General features: G+C 54.9%; 1 protein-coding gene across 1 annotated transcript in view; it reads left to right on the top strand.

Annotated features, from left to right (window-relative positions):
- The window catches only part of MYO7B (myosin VIIB), a 102,130-nt gene that overhangs the window by 66,876 nt on the left and 9,754 nt on the right, over positions 1–25,500 (top strand). Inside the window, exons 19-33 of the mRNA XM_007182855.2 lie at positions 1,103–1,197; positions 4,416–4,500; positions 6,173–6,391; positions 7,222–7,392; positions 8,303–8,512; positions 8,631–8,798; positions 11,771–11,848; positions 11,998–12,125; positions 16,188–16,314; positions 18,090–18,209; positions 19,259–19,432; positions 20,029–20,256; positions 21,547–21,714; positions 24,868–24,985; positions 25,073–25,199. Of these exons, the coding sequence (XP_007182917.2) occupies positions 1,103–1,197; positions 4,416–4,500; positions 6,173–6,391; positions 7,222–7,392; positions 8,303–8,512; positions 8,631–8,798; positions 11,771–11,848; positions 11,998–12,125; positions 16,188–16,314; positions 18,090–18,209; positions 19,259–19,432; positions 20,029–20,256; positions 21,547–21,714; positions 24,868–24,985; positions 25,073–25,199 (2,216 nt within the window). The remainder of the gene's footprint in view (positions 1–1,102; positions 1,198–4,415; positions 4,501–6,172; positions 6,392–7,221; positions 7,393–8,302; positions 8,513–8,630; positions 8,799–11,770; positions 11,849–11,997; positions 12,126–16,187; positions 16,315–18,089; positions 18,210–19,258; positions 19,433–20,028; positions 20,257–21,546; positions 21,715–24,867; positions 24,986–25,072; positions 25,200–25,500) is intronic.

Genomic DNA, 25,500 nt, shown 5'->3' with positions numbered 1-25,500 from the left:
CAGGTCAGCAGGGCGAGAAAGAGGAGGAGGAAGAGAAGATCAGGGCTAGAATCAGGGCTCTGCCAGCCCGCCCCGCACCCCACCTCGTCCCCACTGCCCTTCCTGAGGCCTCCACTCTGTCCTCTTCCCCCGTAGAGCCTGCCCAAACGTCCTTGTCTGTCCTCCCAGCCCCAGCTCTCCAGTGGGTCTGTCCGTCTGTCCGTGCATTAGTCAGGTCTGCCTGTGCTGGGACTCTGGGGCTTGACAGGAAGGAAGAAGCAGAGGGGCTTCAGACTCCACTGGGGAGGTGAGGCTGGCAGAGGGAAGAGATCTGGGGAGTCCCAGGGCTGCTGCCCAGGAGGGTGTGGTATAGAGAGTGGGGTCAGCGAGGGTGGATGGCCAAGGAGGGGAGGAGAGTGCCCGCCCCTCCATCCCTCCCCCTCCCTGGCTGCTCCGCGAGGCCACAGTCGGGGGTCTAGTCCATCTCTGTGTCCCCAGGGCCCACCCAGGCACACGAAGAGACCCAGTGCTTGCTTGACGCAAGACTGATGGGGGCAGGAAGGGCCACCAAGCCCCTGGCCTCTGCCCATCACTTACCAAAGGGCTGTGCTGCTCTCGCCTCTGCAAAGGCAGTCCCTTCCTTCCGGGCCGGGATCCAGGGGCAGCAGGGAGGTGGGCCAGGGAAGGTCACCGCTCAGGGATGAATACGGCTCATCACCTCACACCGTGAATTCTATGCAAAGGCTGGAATTCATGTTTACATGGAAACAAGCATGCATCTGTATTACAGCTGAATGCGCGTTGCACATGAATTTTGGGAAATAAAATACAGCTTTGGGGAAATGTTTTGCCCCCCTCTTGGGTTCTCCGGAGCAGAAGTGAAATTTCCCAGATCGAATTAACAAGAAGAAAGAGCTAAAATGGGAAGTTCTTGGATTGGGGCTGGGCATGTGGCTGCGGTTCTCTGCTCTGAGCCACAGCGGTGGCAACATGAGGGCCCCTTCCCCTGCCCGCCCCCCTGGGAGCAGTGTGGGAAGAGTCTGAGAGACCCTGACTTCTGGCTGCAGGTGGGGGAGTGGCGGTGAGGTGGGGCAGCTGCATGATGAGACCTCTCCCATCCCAGGAAAACCAGGAAACCCTGCTGGCGGTACAGAGGAGCCAGGCCCTGGACAAGGCTGCCGTCAGCATCCAGAGAGTCCTGCGGGGCTACAGATACAGGTGCCCGCCCTGCCCCCTCCCAGCCCACACACCCACCCGCCATGTGCCCTGGGCAGGCCTGTACCCCCCAAGGGCCACAAGTTCCCACTGGTCCCCCTCTCGGGGTAACCGAGGCAGAAGCGCCGTCAGGACCTCCTGACGAGGGACACTGCAGCCTGTGTTGGCCAGAGAATTCTAATACATTATTTGAATGTTAGGGGTGGAGGGCAAAATCCACTACGGAAGCAAGAGCCAAATGAAGCGTCAGCTCTGGTTTCAACTGTATCTCGGCGCTCTCCTTCAGTTGTCTTAGAGAATGCATGGGTTTGGTTTTATGAGGTGGTTGGTTTTGGAGGGAAGAAAAGAACTGTCTTTGACTCGGTTCCCTGGTCGGTAAGAAGATAACGCTTGAATTTCAGTCCAGGTTCAGTAAATCAGCCATATTACCGCCTCCCGCCCCCTCACCACGTCCGGGGGGCTCAGCAGGTGCCATGGTGCCATTCCCTGCTGTCCTGTCGGCCCGTCGCCAACCATAGGAAGGCCTGGAAACCCAGATGGGGCAAAATGCAAGCAAGTGGCTGAGCCACGGGAATAGCGGCCATGGGCACCAGCAAGCAGGGTCGTGAGGCGGGGAGGTGTGGCTTAGAAGGCCATACAGGTTCAGGATTCCCCAGTGGTCTCCACTGCCATTGTTGGGGGTGGGCTCATTACTACCCATCAGGGATGACTTCCTACACAACCCAGGTGAGGGTGGACGTCTAGGCTTTCCACTGGGCATCTTCTGGTGTAGGCGGGGGGACCACAGTTGTTTACACGGTGTTTCACTGGAGTAGACTTAGTTATTATCTAAAAGTTTTCTGTCTTGCTAAACTGCCCCTTTCTTGATCCTTTTGGTAGAGAGAGAAGGCTTTTCTTGGGGTCTTTCTGGTCTGTGCCCATTGTCATTTCTGGATTGCCTTCTTCTTCAGCTCCTAGTCTAGAGTATGTGAGGCAAAAAGAAATCCAGAGAAGTTACCACTGTGTCTGAGATCCTTAGCTGGTCTTCCTTCTTCTCTCCATGTTTCAGAGTCTTCTTAATGTTTGTTTTATGTATAATGTCTACGGGTTTTTAGTTGTAGTTAGCAGGAGGAGTAAGGGAAAGTATGTCTACTTCATCTTCCCAGAAGTGATCACCATTGGTAATTAATGGTGTTCTCGCTGTTCTGGCCAATGCAATTAGACAAGAAATTTAAAGAAAATATAGAAATCAGGGTTTTTCAACTTCAACACTATTGACATTTTGCTTGGATAACTTTTTGTTATAGGGGGCTGTCCTGGGCATTGCAGGGTGTTCAGCAGCATCTGAACTCTACTCACTAGATGCCAGTAGCATTCTCCTCCCCAGCCCCCGGTCATGGCAACCAAAACCGTGTCTAGACATTGCCAAGTGTGCCTGGGGGGCAGAATTACCCCCAGTTGAGAACCACTGGTATAAATATTAGAAAGGAGACCAATTATCTTTATTTTTAGATTACTCAGTTGTTTACTTTGGCCTTATATTAGAATCATCATGTGAGTGTGTGTGTGTGTGTGTGTGTGTGTGTGTATGTACATGCACCAAAAAATATTGAATAGATAGATATACAGATATATATTGTCCACCCATCAACAAAGATTCTGACTTAATTGGACTGCACGGCACCCAGGCATCAATAAATATTGAAATTTTCCAGATGATTTTTTCCTTGTTCTTTTTTGTTTGTTTGTTTTGGTTTTTGGTTTTTATCCCCCAGTTTTATTGAGATATAATTGACTTACAGTACTATACAAGTTTAAGGTGTACCACATAATGATTTGACTTATACGTATCATGAAACAGTTACCACAATAAGTTTAGTGGACATCCACCATCTCATATAGATGTAGAAACAAAAGAAAAAAAAATTTTTTTCCTTGTGATGGAAATCCTTCTTAGGGTTTACTCTTTTTTTTTTTTTTTAGTTTTTTTTTTTTTTTAATTTATGGCTGTGTTAGGTCTTCGTTTCTGTGCGAGGGCTCTCTCCAGTTGCGGCAAGCGGGGGCCACTCTTCATCGCGGTGCGCAGGCCTCTCACTATCGCAGCCTCTCTTGTTGCGGAGCACAGGCTCCAGACGCGCAGGCTCAGTAGTTGTGGCTCACGTGCCTAGTGGCTCTGCGGCATGTGGGATCTTCCCAGACCAGGGCTCGAACCCGTGTCCCCTGCATTGGCAGGCAGATTCTCAACAACTGTGCCACCAGGGAAGCCCCAGGGTTTACTCTTTTAATAACTTTTATATGTACCATAGAGCAGTGCTAACTATAGTCATCATGTTGTACATTACATCCCTAGTACTTAATCTTATAACTGGAAGTTTGCACTTTTTGACCACCTTCATCCAATTCCCTCTCCCCCAACTCCCCGAAGATGATTTTTAATATGATTGAGATCTATTTTCCTAAACCTAAGAAAATACCCTGAAGAATTATTAGAAGTGCTAAGAAAACTCACTTAAGTGTGGGAGAAAATGTACATCCGTATGCACCTCTGACTCCCCAGAGGCGAGGTTTCAGGTTACCTCCTCCAGTTTTCAGCCCACTTTCCTCCGTGTGGAGGGAGCAGTCTGATGGAGCTTGCCAGGCTGCCTGGGTCTGGGGGCTGCCCTCTGCTTTGACCTGCCCCCAGAGAGGAGCTCTGGTCCTGAGACTTCTGACCTGATTTCTGGTAAACCCTTGGGCTAGTGGCCAGAGGAGGGGGCGGAGTCTGACAACGAATAAAAAGTTGGAAATGGGTTTTATCCTTTCAGAGATCTTTGGGGGGAATAAGGAAATTTTTTCTCCTCACTCTAAACACTGGACTGTCCTCGGGAATTCCCTGGTGGTCCAGTGGTTAGGACTCCTCGCTTCCGCTTCAGGGGTCACAGGTTCGATCCCTGGTTGGGGAACTAAGATCCCGCAAGCTGCGTGGCATGGCCAAAAAAAATAAAGAAAAGGAAAAGAAAAAAGATAAATTTAAATAAATAAATAAAAACTGGACTGTCCTCATTCACAAATTTAGTTGTTGGCAGTAGATTTTAAGTTCCTAACCTGTCTTTCAGCCTATAAAGGCTTCTGGAAAAGAAATATTGTATGCATTCATTTCCCCCAACATTTCATTCTCTCTCTTCCCTTAAAATCAGTTTTTCCCCTCCAAAGGCTTTAAAATGTCTGTGGTTGTTACCACTGACTTGCATTTCCGCTTCTAGGAAGGAGTTCCTAAGGCAGAGGCAGGCAGCTGTGACCCTCCAGGCCTGGTGGAGAGGCTACTACAGCCAGAGGAACTTCAAGCTGGTAAGAGACTCACGTGGGAGGCGGAGCCTGCAGGAGCAGCCGTCCAATTAGATACGAATGTTGACGTTTGTTTATGACTGTGAGAGCTGGGGCAGGAAGCATCACATCAGCCACAGGCATGATCCAGACCTCAGCACCCCACACACTCTTCTTAGCACAGTGTCAGGTCCCACGGTTTGCAGGTTTCAAAGCGTTCTCCTGCAGAATTTGGGGCATCTCCAGAGCTAGAATGAGATGTCCTACTCTGAAATTAGATGGTGGCTTTTTTCCCCAATTTCCAGACAACAAAATAGGTTAATGGATTGATTATTTTCTGTTTCAAGCATTTTTTTCTAATTTTTTCCTTGACCACAGGCGCGGCTAATGAGTGTCTGCACAAACAAACCAGAGCAACCTTTAACCGTGTCCTGTGGGGCCTGTTTGACTGCTTGTCTTGGTCATGGCTGCGACTGTGGTTGGGGCATGCAGTGGTCACATCAGCAAAACTGACCCAGACCTGTCCGCATTCCATGCTCACAAGGGCACGTTGGCAGCTGATATGGATGGAAAGGCTACTTGGGGCCTGTTGCTCTGTGTGCATCATTTTATTTACTATTAAGCCAACGCTGCATGTCAAGGAACCGAGGCACAGAGAAATTAAGTCATTTCCCCAAGAGCACGCAATCAGTAGGCAGCAGAGCTGGAGTTTGGATGCATGTCTGTGTGACTTCCAAACCTGTAAGATGAAGCATGACCCCTCACACCTGGCAGCCGTTAGGTTGGTCTTTCAGAAGCCACCAGGAGCCATCCCAGAGGCTTAGGGACTGCTGTGGCCTAGGGTGCGTTTGCAGCATAGAAGCAGGTACTCATAGTTTATTATTTCCTCTTGATTTTCAAGATCCCTGAGGGATTAGCTTGATGGAGCCGGCCATAGGCCTCCACACAGGTGCTCTAGCTCCACACAAGCTGGCTGGACTTGGCTGCAGGTGTGAAAAGCAAGGCCTCTGGAATCGTATCACGCATGTGACACCCAAACCAGTTCTCTGTTACTGGCAGAACTACCAGGAAACTACTTTATTACTTACGCCATTTTTTCTCTCTCTTTTTTTTTAAGGAATTCCTTTATTTTTATTATTTATTTATTTATTTATTTATTTTTGGCTGTGTTGGGTCTTCGTTTCTGTGCAAGGGCTTTCTCTAGTTGCGGCAAGCGGGGGCCACTCTTCATCGCGGTGCGCGGGCCTCTCACTATTGCGGCCTCTCCTGTTGCGGAGCACAGGCTCCAGATGCGCAGGCTCAGTAGTTGTGGCGCACGGGCCCAGTTGCTCCGCGGCATGTGGGATCTCCCCAGATCAGGTCTCGAACTCGTGTCCCCTGCATTGGCAGGCAGATTCTCAACCACTGCGCCACCAGGGAAGCCCTATTTACACCATTTAAAAAGACTTCTTTAGCACTAATTTCTTGCCAGGCTCTGTTCTAACTGCTTTACAAGTATAACTCATTTAATACGCTCGTACTCACAGGCACGTAAAATTTTAGCACTCGCGCTTTGCCATAAAGCAGGTAACTGTAAAGCTGATTTGTGAGGTCACCTTGCCCCTTGCTCTCTGTCCCCTCGGGAAGGCCTTTCTCTGCTCTGTGCCTGGCTGGGCCCAGGCCTCTCTGTGAGCGCCCGTCCTTCTTGCGTCCGCAGGTCCTCCTGGGTTTTGAGCGTCTGCAGGCCATTGCCCGGAGCCACCTGCTGGCAAAGCAGTACCAGGCCATGCGGCAGAGGATGATCCAGCTGCAGGCCCTCTGCAGGGGCTACCTTGTGCGCCAGCAGGTCCAGGCCAAGAGGAGGGCAGTGGTGGTCATCCAGGCGTACACCAGGGGCCTAGCTGTCCGGCGGAACTTCCGGCGGCAGAAAGCCAATGTAGGTGGTCACTGCCCTCTCGGGCAGGTGGGAGATGGCCGGGCCCAGGTGAGGGAGGGTAGGCAGGAGGAGTAAGCAGCAACATAGGGCTCCCACCAGACACTCCTGCCCCCTCCAGGTCCAAAAATACCAAGAAATACCAAGAGGAGCCTTCAAGAGAGTCCGGGCAAGAGAGGCGGGAGGGCGGGGAGCGGGGGAGTGGCGCCGAGATGCATATCCCTGCGTTCTGAAATTTCACCCTTGCGTGATCCCATTTCCTCCGTTCGGACAGCACCTGAGACTCAACCTCACTCCTCAGAACTTGCTCATTTGGCAATGGTGATAAGGAAGAGGGCCTAGGATGAAGTCTGCCCCTGCTCCGTAGATGAAAATGGGTCCCCGGAGCACAGTGCTAGTACAGTGGCCAGAGCAAGAAAGAGGGCAGAGCCCCAGACATGTCAGCAGCGTGTTCCTGCACCCACATGGCCCCGGACGGGCCACAAACCAGGGCAGGCCCAGGGCCCTCTCCCAGGGGAACCTTGGTGCTCTTTGTGAAGGGACCAGGTGGGCCTGGGTGGGTTTTGCAGCTAGGTTCTGGGGGTCTTCGGGCTTTGGCGTGGTACCCTGTGAGGACAAGCAAGCATCTCCCCTCTCTGGACCTCTAACTATCCACTGGGAAAGGAGAGGCCCAGGCTGGTTATCTCCAGTCCCTCTCGCTTTTAAAACCTAGGATTTTAGAGGGAAATGTATTGATTTGGACAAATACGGCAGGAGGAGGTTTATTTGGTTTCCGGGAGGGGCTTGCCCCCGCCGGGCCTGTGGTAACCGTGGCCCCCGGGGTGTCTGTGCAGGGGCCTCTGGCCGTCCCCGCTGAAAAGCAGAAAAGCCCAAGCGCTGTCCCCAGGAGGAAGCGTAAGTCCATCTACGACACTGTCACCGACACGGAGATGGTGGAGCAGGTGTTCGGCTTCCTGCCTTCCCTGATGGGCGGGCAGGAGGACCAGGCCACGCCGCACGTCGAGGTAAGACAGGCCCTGCCGGCCCAGCGGCGGGGGGGGCTCTGTCTAGGGGCCAACCTCTAGGCTTTGCTGAAAAGCCAAGACTCAGCTCGGGGAGCCGATGGAGTAGGCAGGTGTTGAAGTGAGTTCTGCGGTCCTGGGTGAAGATGCAGAGAAAAGAGGAGCGACGGTCTCTGTGGTCAAACCCTTTCAAGTTGAGCAGGTTTCTTACCTGCAAGGCTTCCTAGAGCCTTTACTGTGCGAATGTCATTGGGCTTTCAATCGGGCAGCGTTTCCCGCGTGTGTTCGGCCCCTGTCACACAGCACCTCGGTGGCCGCTGCTCTGCTGTATGTGACCTGGGCACCCGAGGTAGAAAACGCACGGCAGGAGGAGGCCGTGTCTGATGTGGGGTGGCGGGGGAGGAGGGGGCGGCAGGGCGGGAGGAGCGGGCAGGAGAGGGCAGCTCCGGGGCTGTCCCGTTGGCTCGCACCGCATCCTGCTCTGGGCCAGTGACCTAGGCGCCCCCCAAGGTGCTCATGCCTCCCCCTCCCCCCGCCCAGGCTCCCCCCACACAAATCGTCTGTGCAGTGCCGGCAGCCCGGCCCCCCTCCACTGGAGGAGCACCTGACAGAAGCGAGCAGGAGGCGGGTAGGGAGTGGGGGGTGTCTGGAGAGCCCAGGTCTGCAGCCAGAGGGTGCCAGGTACCTGGGGCTTTCACACCGAGGCCCGCCCAGCAGCCGGCAGCCCACCAGGGGCCCACCGAGGGTGAGGGTCAGGGAGGTCCCCAACACAAGGGGCAGTGGATAATTCTGCACCCCGTCAATAACCAGACAGACCCTTCTTGGGGCTCCCTGGCCCCCAAAGATGCACACGCTGCCAGGTCACATCTGAAAGGACAGCAGACCCTTGTCCCTCTCTCTCACGGGCACCCAGGATCTGGAAGAGAGGACCCAGAAGCTACCCGAGGTTGACCTGGACACGGTCCCCATGACGGGGGAGCCCGAGGAGGACGCAGACGACCTGGCCGAGTACACCTTCCCCAAGTTCGCCGTGACCTACTTTCAGAAATCAGCCAGCCACACACACATCCGGCGGCCCCTGCGGTACCCTCTGCTTTACCACGAGGAGGACGCCGACTGCTCGGTACCTGGCTCTCTGGTTTCTGGCGGCTCAGGCCTCCCCCTGGTTCAGGCGGGATGCTGTGGGCTCCGCGCGGCGTGGAGCCGGGTTCCAGCTGGGCGCTCTGTCCCCGTCTCCCCAGGCCGCCCTGGCTGTGTGGAACGTCATCCTGAGGTTCATGGGTGACATCCCGGAGCCAGTGCTCTTTGCCAGGAACACCCTGCGCGGTGGCTCGGTGATGCGGCAGATCCATGACGCCCTGGGCAGGGAGAGCAGTGCCCAGCCTCCGACGCACAGCGGATCCGCACAGGTGCGCAGTGGGCGGGGCCACAAAGGGCGTGTCCCCCAGGCCCCGGAAGCTGGCCTGGAAGGGGGAGGCAAGGCGTGGAGTGAGCACCACCTGCTGGGCCCAGGGGCCCCCGGGGCTTTTCAGTCTTGAATGGCACTCAGGGGCTCACGAGTCAGGCGTTACACCCAGGACTTTGTGAATTATACAGTCATCACAGGAGAGGATCTCCCAGGCTCTGAACACCGGGTTTGACCTGAACATTGGGCAGTAATACTAACAACAGATGTTATTACTGACTGGCGACGTGCTATGTGCCAGTTGCTTCTCTTCAGTTAATTTCCAGATGACCCATCCCTACAAGGCAGGGATTATTAAGTTTATTGTAGCTAGAGAAACTGAGAAGTCAAGTGACTTGTCCCCAGATCACAGTGAATACGTCTGACACAGCTGGGCTTTGAATCCATTCTGCTGAATTCAGAGACCAAGTTCTTTACCCATGTTCTGCCCTGTCCTCTGATGGAAGGTTAATTCACATCCATTTTTGGTCAGAAGTCCTTCCTAAAGCCCTGGTTTCATGATGTCATCTTAGTGGAATTAACCAAAATAGTCCAAAGGAATGACACAGCAGTGATAGCACTCGGGCCCACCAGCATTAGGAGTCCCACGATTGCCTATGATTCTGACACCAGTTCCAGTGTATGTGGATTTGTCCCCACACCAAGAATTCTCAGCAACAGCTGGGTGTCCTACAATTCAACTCAATCCTGACACTATCTGCCTGGAGATAGCGTCTGATTCCACAGATGAAGGGCTCCGTCCTTCAAGACGACCCCTGCTTCAATGCAAGCCCGGATTGTTCCTCATTTGCTGACCCACTGGCTATAATCAGAGGTTCCCACGAACCCCTCCTTGGATTTCATTTGCGAGAGCGGCTCAGAGAATTCAGAGCAACATTTTACTTACTACATTACCGGTTTATTATAAAAGGATACAACTCAGAACAGCCAGATGGGAGAGATGCATAGGGCAAGGTGTGGGGAAAGATTAAGATGCTTCCATGGGGAATTCCAAGGTGGTCCAGTGGTTAGGACTCCACACTTTCACTGCCGAGGGCCCGGGTTCAGTCGCTGGTCGGGAAACTAAGATCCCACAAGCCACACGGTGCAGCCAAAAAATAAATAATAAATAATAGGAAAAAAAAAAAAAAAGAAGCTTCCATGTCCTCTCCAGGCACCACTCTCCCTAAATCTCCAAGTGGTCACCAACCTGGAAGCTCTCTGAACCCTGTTCTTTTGGGTTTTTACGGAGGCCTCATTACATAGATACGATTGACGAAATCATTGGCCACTGAGCCAGTTGAACTCAATCTCCCGCCCCTCCTCCCCTCCCCTTGTCCCCTGGCAACCAGACCCACCCTTAGGTGCTTTCCAAAAGTCACCTCATTAACATAAAAAGACACCTTTATCACAGGAAATTCCAAGGGCTTTAGGAGCTCTGTGCCAGTAATGGGGACGAAGACCAAATATATATTTCTTATTAGAAATCACAATATCACAGTGCCCCATACCTCAGCTCAGATAGCTGTGAGGTCCTGTGTGCAGACCAACTGCATAGACATCTAAGGGAGTCTGCAGGCTGGCATCACGTGGCCAGATCTGGTCCAGGAATGACATGGAAGTTGCCCAAGCTCAAGCCCTGACTCCCTGACCTCTAGAGATGTGGGCTTTGCAGAGTGTAATAGTCATTCACTGCTGTGTAACAAATTACCCCCTAAATTTGACAGCTTGAAACAGCCCACATTCGTTATCTCAGACAGTTTTTGAGGGTCAGGAGCAGCTTAGCTGGTTAGTTCGGGCTCAAGGTCTCTGGTGAGGTTGCAGTCAAGCTGTCATCTCGAAGCTCGACCGGGGACTATGGGATCTGCTTCCAAATGGCTCCCTCACATAGCTGCTGGCGGGAGACCTCAGCTCTGGCCACCTGGGCCTCTCCATGGTGCTGCCCGAGTGTTCTCACATATGCTTCCTCCACAATGAGTGACCTCAGAGAGACAGCAGGAAGGAAGCTGCAATGCCTACATGCCACAGTGGGTGAGAATGTCAGGAGGCAGGGGCCACTGGGGGCCACCTTGGAGGCTGGCCACCTCTCAGGGAGGGGATGCTGGGAGGTGGTCCAGCCACTGGCACCTCTGGAAGGTGAGCACAGAGAGGACCGGCTTCCAGAGGTCAGATCTCAAGTGTTCCTTCCTGCACATTTATTAAGCACCCACCGTGTGCCCCCTGAGGAGGGGCAGTGGGCTGAGTGAGCCCTGCCCACCCTCGCTCGCCAGCCTAACATGTTTTATGTTTGTCCCCTGTGTGCCAAACCAGGTTTAGCCCAGCCAGAAGCTGGTGCCCAGCCCTGGACCCGGTCTCACACTGAGCTCTAATTTTGGCAGCAACTTCTCATGACACCATCAGGACAGGGTGTGACCCCTGCCTAAGGAGACCAGCAGATCATGATGGCTGGGGGCAGACCCCTCCCCACCCAGCCTGGGCCCCCGCAGCTTAGAATCTTCTGATCTCTGGGAAAGCCCCTACCTTGCAGTGGGTGGAGTGTATTCCAATTCATCCACCAAATTGTCACAGAGAATGACCATAGCCTGGGGCTGTCCTGGGCACCTGGGCTCAGACCCAGCCCGCTTGGCTGGCGAGAGGTCCAAGCTTTGGAATCAGGACAGTCCTGAGCCCTCCCAGAGGGCTGGTGACTGGCCGAGCAGCTTTTGTCCAGTTTCTCACTTTCCCTCGCCTCTGTTTCCTCACCCAGCTGTGAGGAGGGCAATGCACATCTGTCAGTGTTGCACAGCTCGGTCAAGATGAGGGGCTGCTCGGTGCTTTGTGAATCGGCTGGGAAATGGCTGGGGGATCTGGAGACTAGCCCCACCCTAGGCACTGTTGGGTCAGATTGCGAGGTGCTACCCCAGCTCACCATCCCTCAAGAACTGTCTCCATCCACAGAGGCCCAGCCGCAGGGACAGAGGGACCAAGGACATCTCCTCCATGAAGCTGAAGTGGTCCTCCAGGGTCACGGGCCAGGTGAGCCCAGGGAACAGGGGACCCGGGCCTGTTCCCAGCTCTGCCGCCCGCCGGCTGGCCTGCGGCAGCATTCCAGGCTTTCGCCTGGTTTCCTCCTTTGCAAATGGGAAGAATCTCAGCTGTCCTGACTGCCACCTTTGGGTTTCAAGGTGGCCAGCCAGCTGAATATCGGAGAAGAGGCATTTGATCCTGACGACCCCATCTCAGACCGACCCATGTCCAATCTGGAGAAGGTGCAGTTCATTGTGGGCTACGCCATCCTGCGGCCCAGCCTCAGGTCAGTCCCCACCCCCGTCGCACCCCATTCAGAACATGGGACCCCTCACTGGCTCTCAGCCCATGGCTGCGGCCCTATCCTGCTCCCTACCCTGGGGCCTGCAGGCTGGGTCTCAGGACAGCAGACGCTATCATCAAGGGTTCTCTATTTGCTCTGCGTTAAAACCCCTGGGTGAAACCCAGTTTTAGGAAGACAAATTCATCATGGGCTGGTGATTCATCTGATAACCAGCTTTAATGCAAGTCCCTTTAAATGGGCAAGTCCCTCATTTATGTTATATATATTTTGTTTTATGTACAATTTGCTTTACAGGAATTGTGTTTTTATACAAATTTAAAGAACCATGTATACTGCTTTCAGGGACAGACTACTGTATCTCAAGGGTTCACATATTTTAAGTTATTATTTTTAACCAAATTGGGGGAATTTGGGGCACTATTTCTTCAAATGTTTTTTTCTACTTCATTCTCTCTCTCTTTTCCTTTGAACTCTAATTAAACCTATGGAAGACTTTTATATTATCCCTCACATCCCTGAGGGTCTGTTCATCCCTGCTTTCTTTTTTTCTCCTCTGTTCTTTACATTGGATAGTTTCTATTAATCTTTCTTCACATTCACTGATTTTTCTTTTGTCTTCCCCAGTCTGCTATTATACCCATCCAACATTTTTTTTAAATTTCAGATATTATATTTTTCAATTCTAGAGTTTGCAGTTGCTTCTTTTTTATAGTTTCTGTTTCTCTGCCAAGATATCCTGTTTGTTCATTCACTATGAGCATAGTGTCCTTTACATCTTTGAGCACAGTTATGGTAGTTTTTAAACCTTTTCTGATAAATCCAATATCTGGTTCATCCTGGGGCCAGTTTCCACTGATTGCCTTTTCTCTTGAGAATGGTCATGTTTTCCTGTTTCCTCATATGTCCAGTACCTGACTGTTATTTTCTCAGAAGTCTAGTACTTTTGGGTTGTATCTTAGACATTTGGGGATGATATGTTTAGAGACTCTGGAATCTGTTGTATTCCTTCAGAGAGTGTTGACTTTTCATTTTGGCAGACAATTAACTTGGGTGGATTCAAACTCTGTCTCCCTTAGGTGAGCAGCAGCTGGAAACCCTGTTCAGTTATTTTAGCCTTTGCTGGACTACCTGGAGTCTGCCCCACACATGTGTAGATCAAGGGTGAGCCAGAGGTTTAGGAAGATTTTATATGCAAAATGTAGGACTCCTCTTCTTTGGTTGTCTTCATTACAGGATTTCTCTTTTCACTTTCAACTGCTGTGGGTACCCAAACTCTGTCTTCTGGTTCCTCAAGCCAGTAAGGCTAGCGTTTTAGCTGCCTGCATGACACTAACGTGGCAACTCTTCAAACTTAGTTGGTTCTACTGGTAATTCTCTCATGGCTGGTCCTCACTGGCCACCACACCCTCCAACATGGCAGATCCATATGAGATGATTGTGGGTTCTTCAGATACCCTGTAGGCACTTCTGCCTAGTCCTGACCCCAGCTGGGGCCAACACTGTCTCAGGGATCCCTTGAGATTCTCTATCATCTCTAGCCCCTAATGGAACATACCACAGCCTCTTAACCACTGGGACCCTCTGGAATGATGGTTGGCCTGGTTGCGTGGATCCCAGCAAGATGCCTGAAGCCCAGCTCCTTCCATGGCCTCCTCTTGGTCAACAGACACTCATCCACGCTTGCCCCCACCAAACTGTACAAGTGCAGTTCTCAGCTCATGACTGTTCTTTCTCCATCTTGCCCATCAAGGGTGGCTTAGACTTCTCTAGCAGGAAGCAGACACTAGTCTCTTGTTCATGGAGACCCCCAACTTGTATCTCCAGGGGACACAAACGAAGCACTCTCAAGAGCTCTGTCATCATGCCCCATTCCAGTACCCTGGGGTGGTCCAATGGGCTGCTGGGGCTCATCATGCCTCAGATGGGTAGTGAGATGGGTCCCGTCTCTGGCAGACAGTCCCCATCTCCATTAGCAGTTCTCCTGGGTCCCCCTCACTCCCCCTCACTTAGATGTAGTGAAGATGAGCCAGAGATCTCTCTACTCCCATGAAGTCGCTTCCAGGAATCACCTTTCAAATTTCTCACCTTCCTTTATGCAGGCTGGGGATGGCGTGCTGGCTGGACTGGTTCTGCCATCTTTTAGTAAATCCTACAAGAGTGTATCTCTTTAGAATATTGAGTATTATCATCTGTTTATCCTTGGCTTTGGAGTCTTAGCCAAATTCCAAGACAAAGCAAAGGCCCCACTTCACATCCAGCCACACGTTCGATAAATGTTTATTAAGTACCTGCTCAGGGCCAGGCCCTAGCCTGTGGGCTGGGGATGTAGAGATGAAGGCAACGTGTCTCTGTCCTCAAGGAGCCCATCCTTTAGTTGGGGAGCATGGGAGGACCCGGAGACCCACAATAACTCCCTGTGCTAAGGTGGTGATCCAGTGGGGGCACTGAGAAAGAGTAGGGCCAGGTGGGGTGGGAAGGAGGAGGGGTGTTCGCTAGACAGAGGGAGAGGGTGAGCGGGGTCGCAGAGTTCTGAAACAGCCTGAGAGTCTGGAATTCCAGATGATTTGTCCCAGCTGGGGCCCGGAGTCTGAATTCAATCCTTAGAGCATAGGGAAAAGCTTTAAGAGAAGACCATGATCATAGATGACTTCCAGAAAGATCTTCCTGGCAATGACATGGAGGGATGGAGCCTGGGGGTGGGAGGCCAGGAGAGGGCTGCTGCAGAGCTGACGAGGGAGCCCAGGGAGCAGAAGTGGAGAGCAGGGGACAGAGAACATTTCCGGGAGACAGATAGTAGGATGTGGTGGCCGATGGGTGGAGTCTGGGGTGGCCCCCAGATTTCCAGTCTGGGTGAGTGGTTGATGGCAGTGCCTGCAGAGGCTGCAGAAGGAGGAGGTCTGCTGGGACTGACTCTCCTGGCCCAGGAAAGCTGGCAGTGCTCGTCTCCTCTGAACTCTGTGGTCAGCAAGGTGACATTGGTAGCTTGAAATCAGCATTGGTGGGAATATTTACACCACAGAAATTGGCAAATGCAATGAATTTCAGGGCTTTTTTCCCCAGAAGAGTTGGTTGTTAAACATTTAGGAGCATACCACTGAGTAATTAGGGGAAAGATGCTGGCCTCTGGGTATGTGAGGTTGGAGAGGCTAATGGGACACTCATAAGTTGATAGAGGCTTGAGTCAGCAGGGAAGAGTGGAGGAAAGCCCCTTCCCCAAGAGGACACAGAGAAGAGAGGCTCATGAGCCTGTGGGAATGGGAACTGATCAGGAGGTGAGGAGTTGAGGGTTTCTCCCTCGAAGTCCCCACTCTCCTCCCTGCAGTGGGGGGGGGGGGTGCATTCAGGGGAAGGGGGAGGGCCTCTAGGCAGAGGGAAAGGTTTGAAATAATTGTGAGGTTGGGGAAAGGAGCAGATCAGATTGGGCTGATCTACTAGGAGCAGGGCTTTGGCTGGAGACCCCTGGGCCCTCCCTGTAGCTGTGCCCCACAGCTGGAGGGTCAAGGTGCTGTGGGCAGAGTGGGTGAGGGAGGGAGCGAAGGCCCAAGGGGCCGAGATGACTGACTGGGAGGACGGAGGGCTGAGGCCTTGGGAAGACAGGAAACAAGGGCTATCAGGAGCGGGGGTGCAGAGGGGCTTCCCTGGCGGTCCAGTGGCTAAGACTACACGCTCCCAATGCAGAGGGCCCGGGTTCGATCCCTGGTCAGGGACTAGATTCCGCATGCCGCAACTAAGACCCGGCACAGCCAAATAAATAAATAAATATTATGGGGAAAAAAAGAAAAAGGAGTGGGGCCACAGAGCCCACTGGGGAGACATTGGAGGGCGCACAGTCCTGGGAGACAACAGGGTCCACGGTGGGCCTGGATGTGACAGGGAGGTGAGGGCGTGCAGAAAAAGCAATTGGAGGTGAGGGGGCTGGAGGTCCCCCTGCAAACATGTCTGCCCCCAGGGGTGCAGAAGGAGCTGTGTGCCCGTGTGCCTCGTCTCCTCTTCTCCCCCAGAGCCAGCCCCCTGCCTGGCCTCCCAGCGCTCCGTGTCTTTTAGGGACGAGATTTACTGCCAGATCTGCAAGCAGCTCTCGGAGAACTACAAAACGAGCAGCCTGGCCCGGGGCTGGATCCTGCTTGGCCTGTGCCTGGGCTGCTTCCCGCCCTCCGAAAGGTTCCTGAAGGTGGGGAGGGCCGGGGGCAGGGGCTGAAGGCGGGGGCAGCAAGGGTGGGCCCGGGGCCCTGGAGCAGGTCCAGACCTCCTGACCCGTGCATGGCCCAGTTCTCCTGCTCCTGCAGGCCAGGATGGGTGTCAGTGCCCGGGCTTCTTTGAGCCTCAGTTTCTCGTCTATAAAGAAGGATGCTCCTTCCAACCCCTAATCAGGATCTGCAGGGTCATCTTACCTGGGCTCAGTCACCAGGAGACAATGAGTCAATGGGTGCAATGGGCATTGAAAAGGCAAAGGAGTCTGAGGAGTGGGCACCAACCAGAGATTGGCTGCAGCATCTCTCTCTAGGCCTTAGAACTAATAAGGGAGGTGCTTTCAAGTGTTGGAGGCCCCAGGCTTTGCTACTCTAATATACCTTTTGGTTCTGATGATAAAAGTAATATGTAGGATATGAAGAAAGTCTAGAAAGAAAATAAAAGTCATCCCCGCACCCAGAGGTAACTTCTGTTACAATTCCTGGCCTTTTATGGTGCGATAGGGTCATACTTGGAATCACATAGGATACAATCTCACTACCTCTTGTCCCTTCAGGGACAGCAGGAAGTGTGGTCACCCTGGCCATCTGCCCTGGGCCCTGGGCCACGCTTGACACCAGTAAACCCTTCCAGGCTGCATCCCCTCAAAGAATCTCTCTGAGAGACAAAAAGGTTTTCAATGCCTTGTTTCAGCATCTTGTCAAACATATTTTGAACATCGGCTCTCCTGCAGCTTTCACTTATCATGTGTCTTCTCATGTCATAAACTGTTCCCAAATGGCAGTGCTAATGCCATCTGTTAGCGCTGTCCCAGCGCGTATTTCACTCGTTGATGGACATCTAGGATCCATCTTCCAATTGCCCATCACCATAAACACCACTATGACTAAAAACTTTAGGGACTTCCCTGGTGGCACAGTGGTTAAGAATCCACCTGCCAATGCTGGGGACACAGGTTCGAGCCCTGGTCCGGGAAGATCCCACATGCCGTGGAGCAGCTAAGCCCCTGTGCCACAACTACTGAGCCTGTGCTCTAGAGCCAGCAAGCCACAACTACTGAGTCCACGTGCCGCAACTCCTGAAGCCCGCACGCACTAGGGCCTGCGTGCCACGACTACTGAGCCCACATGCTGCAACTACTGAAGCCCACGTGCCTAGAGCCCGTGCTCTGCAACAAGAGAAGCCACCGCAATGAGCAGCCCGCGTGTCGCAACGAAGTGTAGCCCCCCCTCACCGCAGCTAGAGAAAGCCCACGCATAGCAACGAAGACCCAGTGCAGCCAAAAGACTAAATAAATAAATAAAATTAAAAAGAAAAAAAAACCCTATATATCTCCCTTTATCATAGGTTTGAATTATTAGGTCGAAGAGTATGTACATTTTTAAACTATGTACTATTTAAAACATATTGACAAATGACTCCTCAGAAATGCTGTGCAATTGATATTTCTTCTCACAGTGTGAGAGCCCCGTGTCAATGCACCTTTGCCAACACTGTTATCATTTTTATTTTCATTTAAACTTTTTTTCCAGTTTTATTGAACTATAATTGACATATAACATTGTTCAAGTGTAGGGTGTACAGTGTAGTGATTTTACATAGGTGTGTATTGCAGAATGATTGCCAAGTAAGGTTAGTTAACACATCCAACGTCCATAGTTACAATTAGTATCACAGTTTCTAGAATCTGGACGGTAAGTAGAAAGTGTCCTCTATTCTAAGTGTCTTCGTCCCCTTCCCTTCCTCGCCCACCAGTATCTGCTGAACTTCATTGGTCAAGGGCCAGTCGGCTACGGGCCCTTCTGTGTTGAGCGCCTGAGACGCACCTGTGCCAACGGGGTGCGCACGGAGCCGCCCTCCTGGCTGGAGCTGCAGGTAGGGGCGAGAGACGGTCCGTGTGGGTTGGTGCCAGCCGTCACGGCTCTTCCAGCACAGCTCATGGGGCTGCCAGCAGGAAGTGTGTGCTCCGGGCCCGTCCACCGCCTTCTGTGCCAGTGGTCCCTGTGAGCCTCCCCAGGCCTGGTCCGGCCTTCAAAATTGCACCCTCGCCACCAACCTAAATCGGCATTCCTTTAGGGCCCTACCAGCTGAAGGGGAAAGTAAGTCTACTCAGTTCCTTAGCTGCAGGGTGGGAGTGGCTGCTTAAAGCGTTACCCCTCCCGAGGACATATGCATTTTATGTGGCCAACCAAGGTTGGCAATGTTGTTTGTGTCACCTGTGAGTTCCTGCAGTGTCCTCAGGAAAGGTCCTTCAGAAGCAGGCGGGGTTGAGGGGACACCCCTGCCCCCCACTATACCTGCAGCTCCTGAAAGGCACTCACTGTCCGTGCCCCATGGTGCCCTATACCAGGGTAACCTCCCGCCACACCCCCTCCCATCCTCGCCCTGCCACCCGAGTCCACAGGGCTTCCCCGCTTCCACCTTATCTACCTGCTCTGTCCGTGAGCCTTGGGGTTGCAGGTGAACTTGCCTTCGCGGTGTGGTGGTGCTCATACCCTGCTGTACGCAGAGAGGAACAGTGGCTTCTTTGGACCCAAAATGTTCCAGAGTACGAGACCCAGCCATTTCCAAGAGCTTTTTGACTTTCTGTGATTCTGAGTCACCCAGCCAAAGCTCAGGGATCTCATGTTAAAATTGGGCCTTCCACTTGCCGGCTGCATCCCAGGGGCGCAGCCCCGGCCCAGTCTGTCAGTTCAGTAGCAGATGTCCGTTGGCCAGGACTTTTGTCGACTCCCTGCCGCACCGGGTGGGGCTTCAGAAGGCCCCTCCCCCTGGAACCCATGGGGATGAGCCAGCAGGGGCAGCGGTTTGGTAAGAGGGGATGGTGGACCGGCCTCCCATCCCAGGGTTCCGGGGGCACCAGCGCCGGCAGCTGAGTCCAGGAGCCTCCCGGGTAGAGGACCTGAGTCTTCGTCTGTCCCCAGGCTGTCAAGTCCAAGAAGCACGTCCCGATCCATGTGACCTTGGCGACTAGAGAGAGCCTGACCGTCTCGGTGGACTCAGCCTCGACGTCTCGGGAAGTCTGCCTGCACATCGCCCACAAGCAGGGCCTCAGCGACCACGTGGGCTTTTCCCTGCAGGTCGCCGTGTACGATAAGGTACTGGCCAGGGGGTCCCATCCACCATCCGCCTGTCAGCCTAGCCACCGCTCGCCTTGCCGGCTGCCAAACACAGATACGAACACAAACTCCCGCTCACAGACATGCCTCCTAACCAGGCAACCTGCCCTCCTGCCCCAACACTCACGCGCTCAGCCCAGTGGCTGTACCTCGGCCCCAGACGGTGTCACACGCACACCTGGCAGGCCCCCTGCCATGCCCACATCCTGCTCCAAGCCCCCCACGCTGGGGAGCTCAGACTCCCATGTAGCAATGCGGAGGTCACGCCAGCACTGCCCCACCTGAGCCCCACATTGTCGCCCCCCCAGATGCCCTGACGCCCATGCCCACAGCCTCAGACCGAGACGTGCTCACGCCAACCAACCAATCAGAGTGTTCCGACCCCATCACGTGGGCATGTGCCACCTGTGGGCGGGGCGGGCGGGGGGCAGTGTTGGGGTGATTGACAGGCCACGCCCCGTGGGGAGGAGTCCCTCGGGCGTCCAGCGGGCTCTTGTCCTCCGTGTGCCAAGGGCAGGTGGGGCGGCCTGACACGCAGCAGTCGCTCACCCCTGCCGCCCCGATTCTGGCCTCAGTTCTGGTCGCTGGGCAGCGGGCGCGACCACGTGATGGATGCCATGGCCCAGTGTGAGCAGCTGGCCCGGGAGAGGGGCGAGAGCGAGCGCCAGGCGCCCTGGCGCCTCTACTTCCGGAAGGAGTTCTTCACCCCGTGGCACGACTCCCGGGAGGACCCGGTCAGCACCCAGCTCATTTACCACCAAGTCCTCCACGGAGTCTGGTCCGGCGAGTACAGCTTCGAGAAGGTGAGGGGGCCGCGGCCGTCAGGGCCCTGAAGACCCACCCATCAGACAGCCTGAGGAAGCGCCCTGTTCCAGCGCAGGGGCGGCGGGGACAGAGCAAGGGCAGCTGGGCTGCGGCCACCAGGGATGCCCGTGGGGAGCGTGGAGGGCAGGCGGCCAGCGGAGAGGAGTGGGCCCGGGGGTGCGTCCGCCAGTGCAGGTCCCTGGGCCCCTCCGGGCGCAGCTGTCCCTGCCCAGCCGCCTCCATCTCGTCCCTCAGCCATAGGTTTGCTCAAGCCTCTGGGGTTTGGGGCACCTGCAGCAGGTGGGGAAGCCCTCCCATCAGCCCCAAGCCCACCTGGCCTCACCAGGGCAGCTGCTTATGGGGCAGCAGGGCCTGGGGGTCAAGAACATGGCCTTGGAGCCCCGGCACTTGAGTTCAGGTCCCACCTGTGCCTCTTCCTGGCAGTGTGACCTTGGAACGTTAGGTCACCTCTCTGAGCCTCTGGCCCTCATCTGGAAAGTGCAGAGTCACCTGAGCTTTCTGTATGTTTGTGAGACTCGAGGGAAGGGAGCTCGTGCACCTGAAGTCCTCGGGCAGCACTGCACCTGTTCAGTGGGTGCAGACCTCCCGGGCCTGGATCGGAGGGTGCTGCCCTGGAGGTCGGAAGCAGCCATGGCAGTCCTGGAGGCCGGCCCGGAATGGGGCAGTGGGCAGGGAGAGGCAGGGGCGAGGGGAAAAGGGGGCCCAGAGGGCAGGCAGGTAGGTGGCCGGGCAAGGTTTTGGTCTCCTGGGAAGAACAGGGCTGCTTGGAGCAGGAGCCCTGCTCTGTGCTGTGCATGCTGCTGCCTTACACAGGCTTCCACCCACATGAGTCCCGCAGAGGCCACACAGGGGTGGCCACTGGTCACCTTTGCCCCGTGAGGACTCGGGGAGACAGGGTAAAGGCCTCGCCCACACTCACCCCACTCAGACAGCAGTGTTTGGGGCTCCACCCAGGCCTCAGAGCTCCCTCCCACACATTCTCTGGCTCCGGAGGGCCACAGGGGATCCCCCCCTTGTCCTCAGGCAGAGGCCCCGCAGGGCTCAGGCCAAGGCCGCTGGCAGGTCCCTGCCTGCCAGCCGGAGCCCAGCCCGCGTCGGGGCCCAGTCGGGGCCCGCGGAGGTTCTGCCGTGGTGGGGGAGGGGCAGGTCCTGCCTAGCGGAGGTGGCTGGTCACCTCTGCTGTGCCGAGGCGAGAGCGTCCTGGGGGAGGGTGGGCTCTCAACGCCATCCCCCCCCCCCACCCGCTGTGTGTCCCCCGGGCTGTGCAGGAGGAAGAGCTGGTGCAACTGCTGGCCCAACACTGCTACGTGCAGCTCGGCGCCTCGGTGGGGAGCCAGGCCGTCCGGGAGCTGCTGCCCAGCTGTGTCCCCGCCAAGCTGTACAGGACCAAGACCCCAGAGAAGTGGGCCAGCCTGGTCACCGCCGCCCACGCTGAGGTCAGCCCCCCAGAGCCTGTGCAGCTCTTTTTGGGGCCCTGGGAGCCCTGGGTGTGTAGAACGGTTGGAGACCCCGTTACGAGTCCCCACTCATGGGGGGTTGGGAGACTAACTTGCCGCTCAGAAGAGCCCTGTCTCTTCAGGTTTAAAGAGTCTCGTTCAGGTCCACTCCCTCTGACAGGCCCGTTCCGTCTTCCCTCCTCCTTCCACGGTGGCATCCTGCATAGGTCAGGGCAGCTCAGCCCCGCACTGGTCTCCACTGCAGCGTCGGGCTGGGCCCTGGCTTCCGGCGCGAGAGGGCATCCCCAGCTGCTGACCGCGAGCACGCCCTTGCCTCGGCACCAGTCCCGCCCTGTGAGGCCCCATCCTGGCCCCAAGCCTTACGGTGTCCCCTTGCTGGGCCCTGTGTGCCCGGGGCTGGCTCTGGACAGCAGGGAGGGCTGCCCCTCTCCTACCCCTGCTTGGTCAGCCCGCACCAAGTGAAGGCGGCTCCCGGAGGCGCACAGCCTCCTCCCCAAGCCTCTGCCTGCACCTCCCAACACCCACTCGTGTTCTCGGGATCGCCCGCACCAGCGGAGGTTTCTGCTGCTCCTGAACTTCCACCCCAAGAGGGGACAAAGAGGGGCTGTCTGGTTCAGTCCCCCTGTCTCTCTGCCCCTCCCCACAGGGCTGTCCCCAACCCGCCCCTCTGTCAGAGCCTCCTTCCTCATAGGGTGCTTTGCTCTGCAGCGTGGCCTGAGGGTGCAAAGGCGTCTCTGAGGGCCTGGCTGGCTGGTGCAGCTGCTGCAGGAGAACTGTGCACGGGGGGTTACTGAGGATACAGCCCTTTGGTTAATGCCTCCCCTGCATTAACTTGCACTGGGGGCCGAGAAAGAACAGGACAGGCAGTGGGAAATACGAAGGCAGCATGACGTCTGTTTGGCAGGGGTTGGCAGCCCAGTGGCAGGGAGATAAGCCCCGGGGGGAGTGGCAGCAGGGCCCATCCAAGTGCGGAGAAGGGCAGGGAAGATGACCAGGCAACACGCTCTCCTTTCTGGCAACACAGAAGGAGGGGCTCAAAGTGGGTCCGTGGACAAGGGCCCTGTACGCCTGCGGCGGGGCATGCAGCTTGCTCTGTCCTGCTCTTAGGGTGTCACAGTGCACAGCCCTTAGGAAAGGCTCTAAGAAGTCCTGCAGGACAGAAGCCTGATTGTCTTACGCGATGTTCCCCACACAAGCTTGACCACAGATGCCCTGTTCCACAAGGCAGTGGCCAGCATACCTTGGGGACAATCCTTGCACGGGAATTTGGGGAAGCAAACCCTGTTGGTTGTTTCTGTTGTTTCCCAGCCTGAGTGGATGTGTTTACAGGGGAGAGACCATGGCCGTTTTAGGGCTAGTACGAGACGGAGGGGAACAAGAGATGCACACGACCCCAGATGAGCATGAGTGAGAAGTGGCTTCGTAATTTGGGAAGGGGGAGTTGGGGTGAGAGTAAAGAATTAGGAAATTCACACCACGCTTTTTCCAAAGTGGACATAGTTTCACTGATTTTTTTCCATTAAACACTTAAAACCTGGGCATTACCAAATAAACCAGAAAATACAGACAAATACAAAAACAACAGGGAAATCACCAATAATATCACATCAAAGCACTCATCCCTCTTAAGCTTGTGGCGTGTGTCCTTCTAGACTGCCTTATTCACACGTACACAATGGAGACGTGCATATGATTGGAGTGAGAGAAACACGCCTTTTTTTTTGGCTGCGTTGGGTCTTCGTTGCTGCACATGGGCTTTCTGTAGTTACGGCAAGCGGGGGCTACTCTTCCTTGCAGTGCGCAGGCTTCTCATTGCAGTGGCTTCTCTTGTTGCGGAGCACGGGCTCTAGGCACGCGGGTTCAGTAGTTGTGGCACACGGGCTCAGTAGTTGTGGCTCACGGGCTCTAGAGCGCAGGCTCAGTAGTTGTGGCGCACGGGCTTAGTTGCTCCAAGGCATGTGGGATCTTCCTGGACCAGGGCTCGAACCCATGTCCCCTGCACTGGCAGGTGGATTCTTAACCACTGCACCCCTAGGGAAGCCCGAAACACACCTTTTTTAAAAAATAAAAATAGGATTATCATTAGATAACTTTAAAACATGCTTCTTTACTTTACTTAATAGTTTGGGTCCCTACTTCTGTGTCACTAAATACCGATCTCTCTGTTTTTAAGGGCTGCATAGTACTGTATTCATGAGTTATAATTCACTTCACTGATTCCTACTGATGAATGTTAAGGTCATGCCCCATTTTTCACTGTTAAAACAGCAAGGCGAACCTCTTTGTAGATACAACTTTTGTATGTTTGCCGGTTATTTCATCAGGATCAATTTCTAGAAAAGGGATTTCAGAGTGTGTGAATGTTCTAAAATCCTTGACACCCGTTGCATACTGCCAAGTCTCAGGTAGGATGTATCAATTTACATCCCCCAATCCAGTATCTGACTGTTACCCAACCACCTTTTAAAGTAGGAACAAGAGAAATAACATTTTACTCAACACACTAACAAGAAAGCTCAGTTGGATGTTACAGCCAGCGATGAGCACAGAGCAGTGAGATGGGGAGAGGGAAGGGTGAAGGTGGGGAAAAGCCGAGGACAGGGGAGGAAGGAAGGTGAGACCAGACTTGGTGGGGGGGCGGTTTGAGGTGAAGGTCCCTGAAAGACGCCTCCCAAATGTGCAGACGAAGAGCTCCGCAGAAGAGAGGCAGGGGGGCACCAGCAACACACAGACACACACACACCATGGTTGGCCTTGGGCACAGAGCAACATGCAGCCCCTTGAGGCCAGTGTCGGCGAGAGCCCGCCTGAGCCCGCAGACGGGGGCCCGCAGACACCTGCACGTGACCCTCACGGTCTTCCAGGCTGAGGCAGCGAGCAGGAGCCTGGCCCTACAGCCTCTGGAGCTCTGATGCTGAGGAGGGGACAGCCTTCCTTCCTTCTCAAAACCGCCCGTGAGGGGTCCTCCCCAGCCCACCAGAGCCTCCCACCCAGCCCTCGCCGGCACTGGCCTGGCTTTAGGCAGAGGCTTCACAGAATGATCCAGCGCGTGAGCGCCCTGGGCGCTGGGTGCGTAGTTAGGTGGGGGATGACGAGTGACGGAGGTGACGCATCATCATGTCCCCCGGGCAGGCGCCACACACCCAGAAGCGGGCCCCGCCACTGGCCGTGCAGGAGCAGGTGGCGGACACCGCCTGCCTGGAGTGGCCGCTGCTCTTCTCCCGGCTCTTTGAGGTCACCACACTCTCAGGTAGCGGCGTCTGACCGGGTAAGAGGGTGCGGCTGGGCCCACACCCCGGGCCAGCCCAGGCTTCACACTTCTGTCTCCGTCCGCCAGGCCCCCGACTGCCCAGGGCCCAGCTGATCTTGGCTGTTAACTGGAAGGGGCTGTACTTCCTGGACCAGAAGGAGAAGATGCTGCTAGAACTCTCTTTCCTAGAGGTCATGAGCCTGACCACCGACAGGTGGGCGCCCTGAGGGAGGAGGCCCCAAATCTCTCTCTCCCCACAGCCTCAGCCCTTGGGGGCTGCAGGAGAGACAGGGAGAGGAGGAGGGACATGGTCCCTGGGAGCCCGGTTGGCTCATACCACATCACACGTGTGGTGTGATGGCCGTTGGATCGGGACCCACCTTCCACTGTCCCAGGGCCAGCACTGTGTCTGCACATCACGCGTTGCCTTCTCAAGCTTCCTTTAGAACCCAGGCCCCCTGGAAAGGGGCACATAAGCTTGCAGCCTCCAGGGTGTACATTCGCCTATAGGCTCC

Source organism: Balaenoptera acutorostrata, chromosome 8 (assembly GCF_949987535.1).
Source record: "Balaenoptera acutorostrata chromosome 8, mBalAcu1.1, whole genome shotgun sequence".
Taxonomy (NCBI): Eukaryota; Metazoa; Chordata; class Mammalia; order Artiodactyla; family Balaenopteridae; genus Balaenoptera; species Balaenoptera acutorostrata.
Note: the sequence above shows the minus strand (reverse complement) of the source record. Positions and strands in the feature narration are given on the sequence as shown.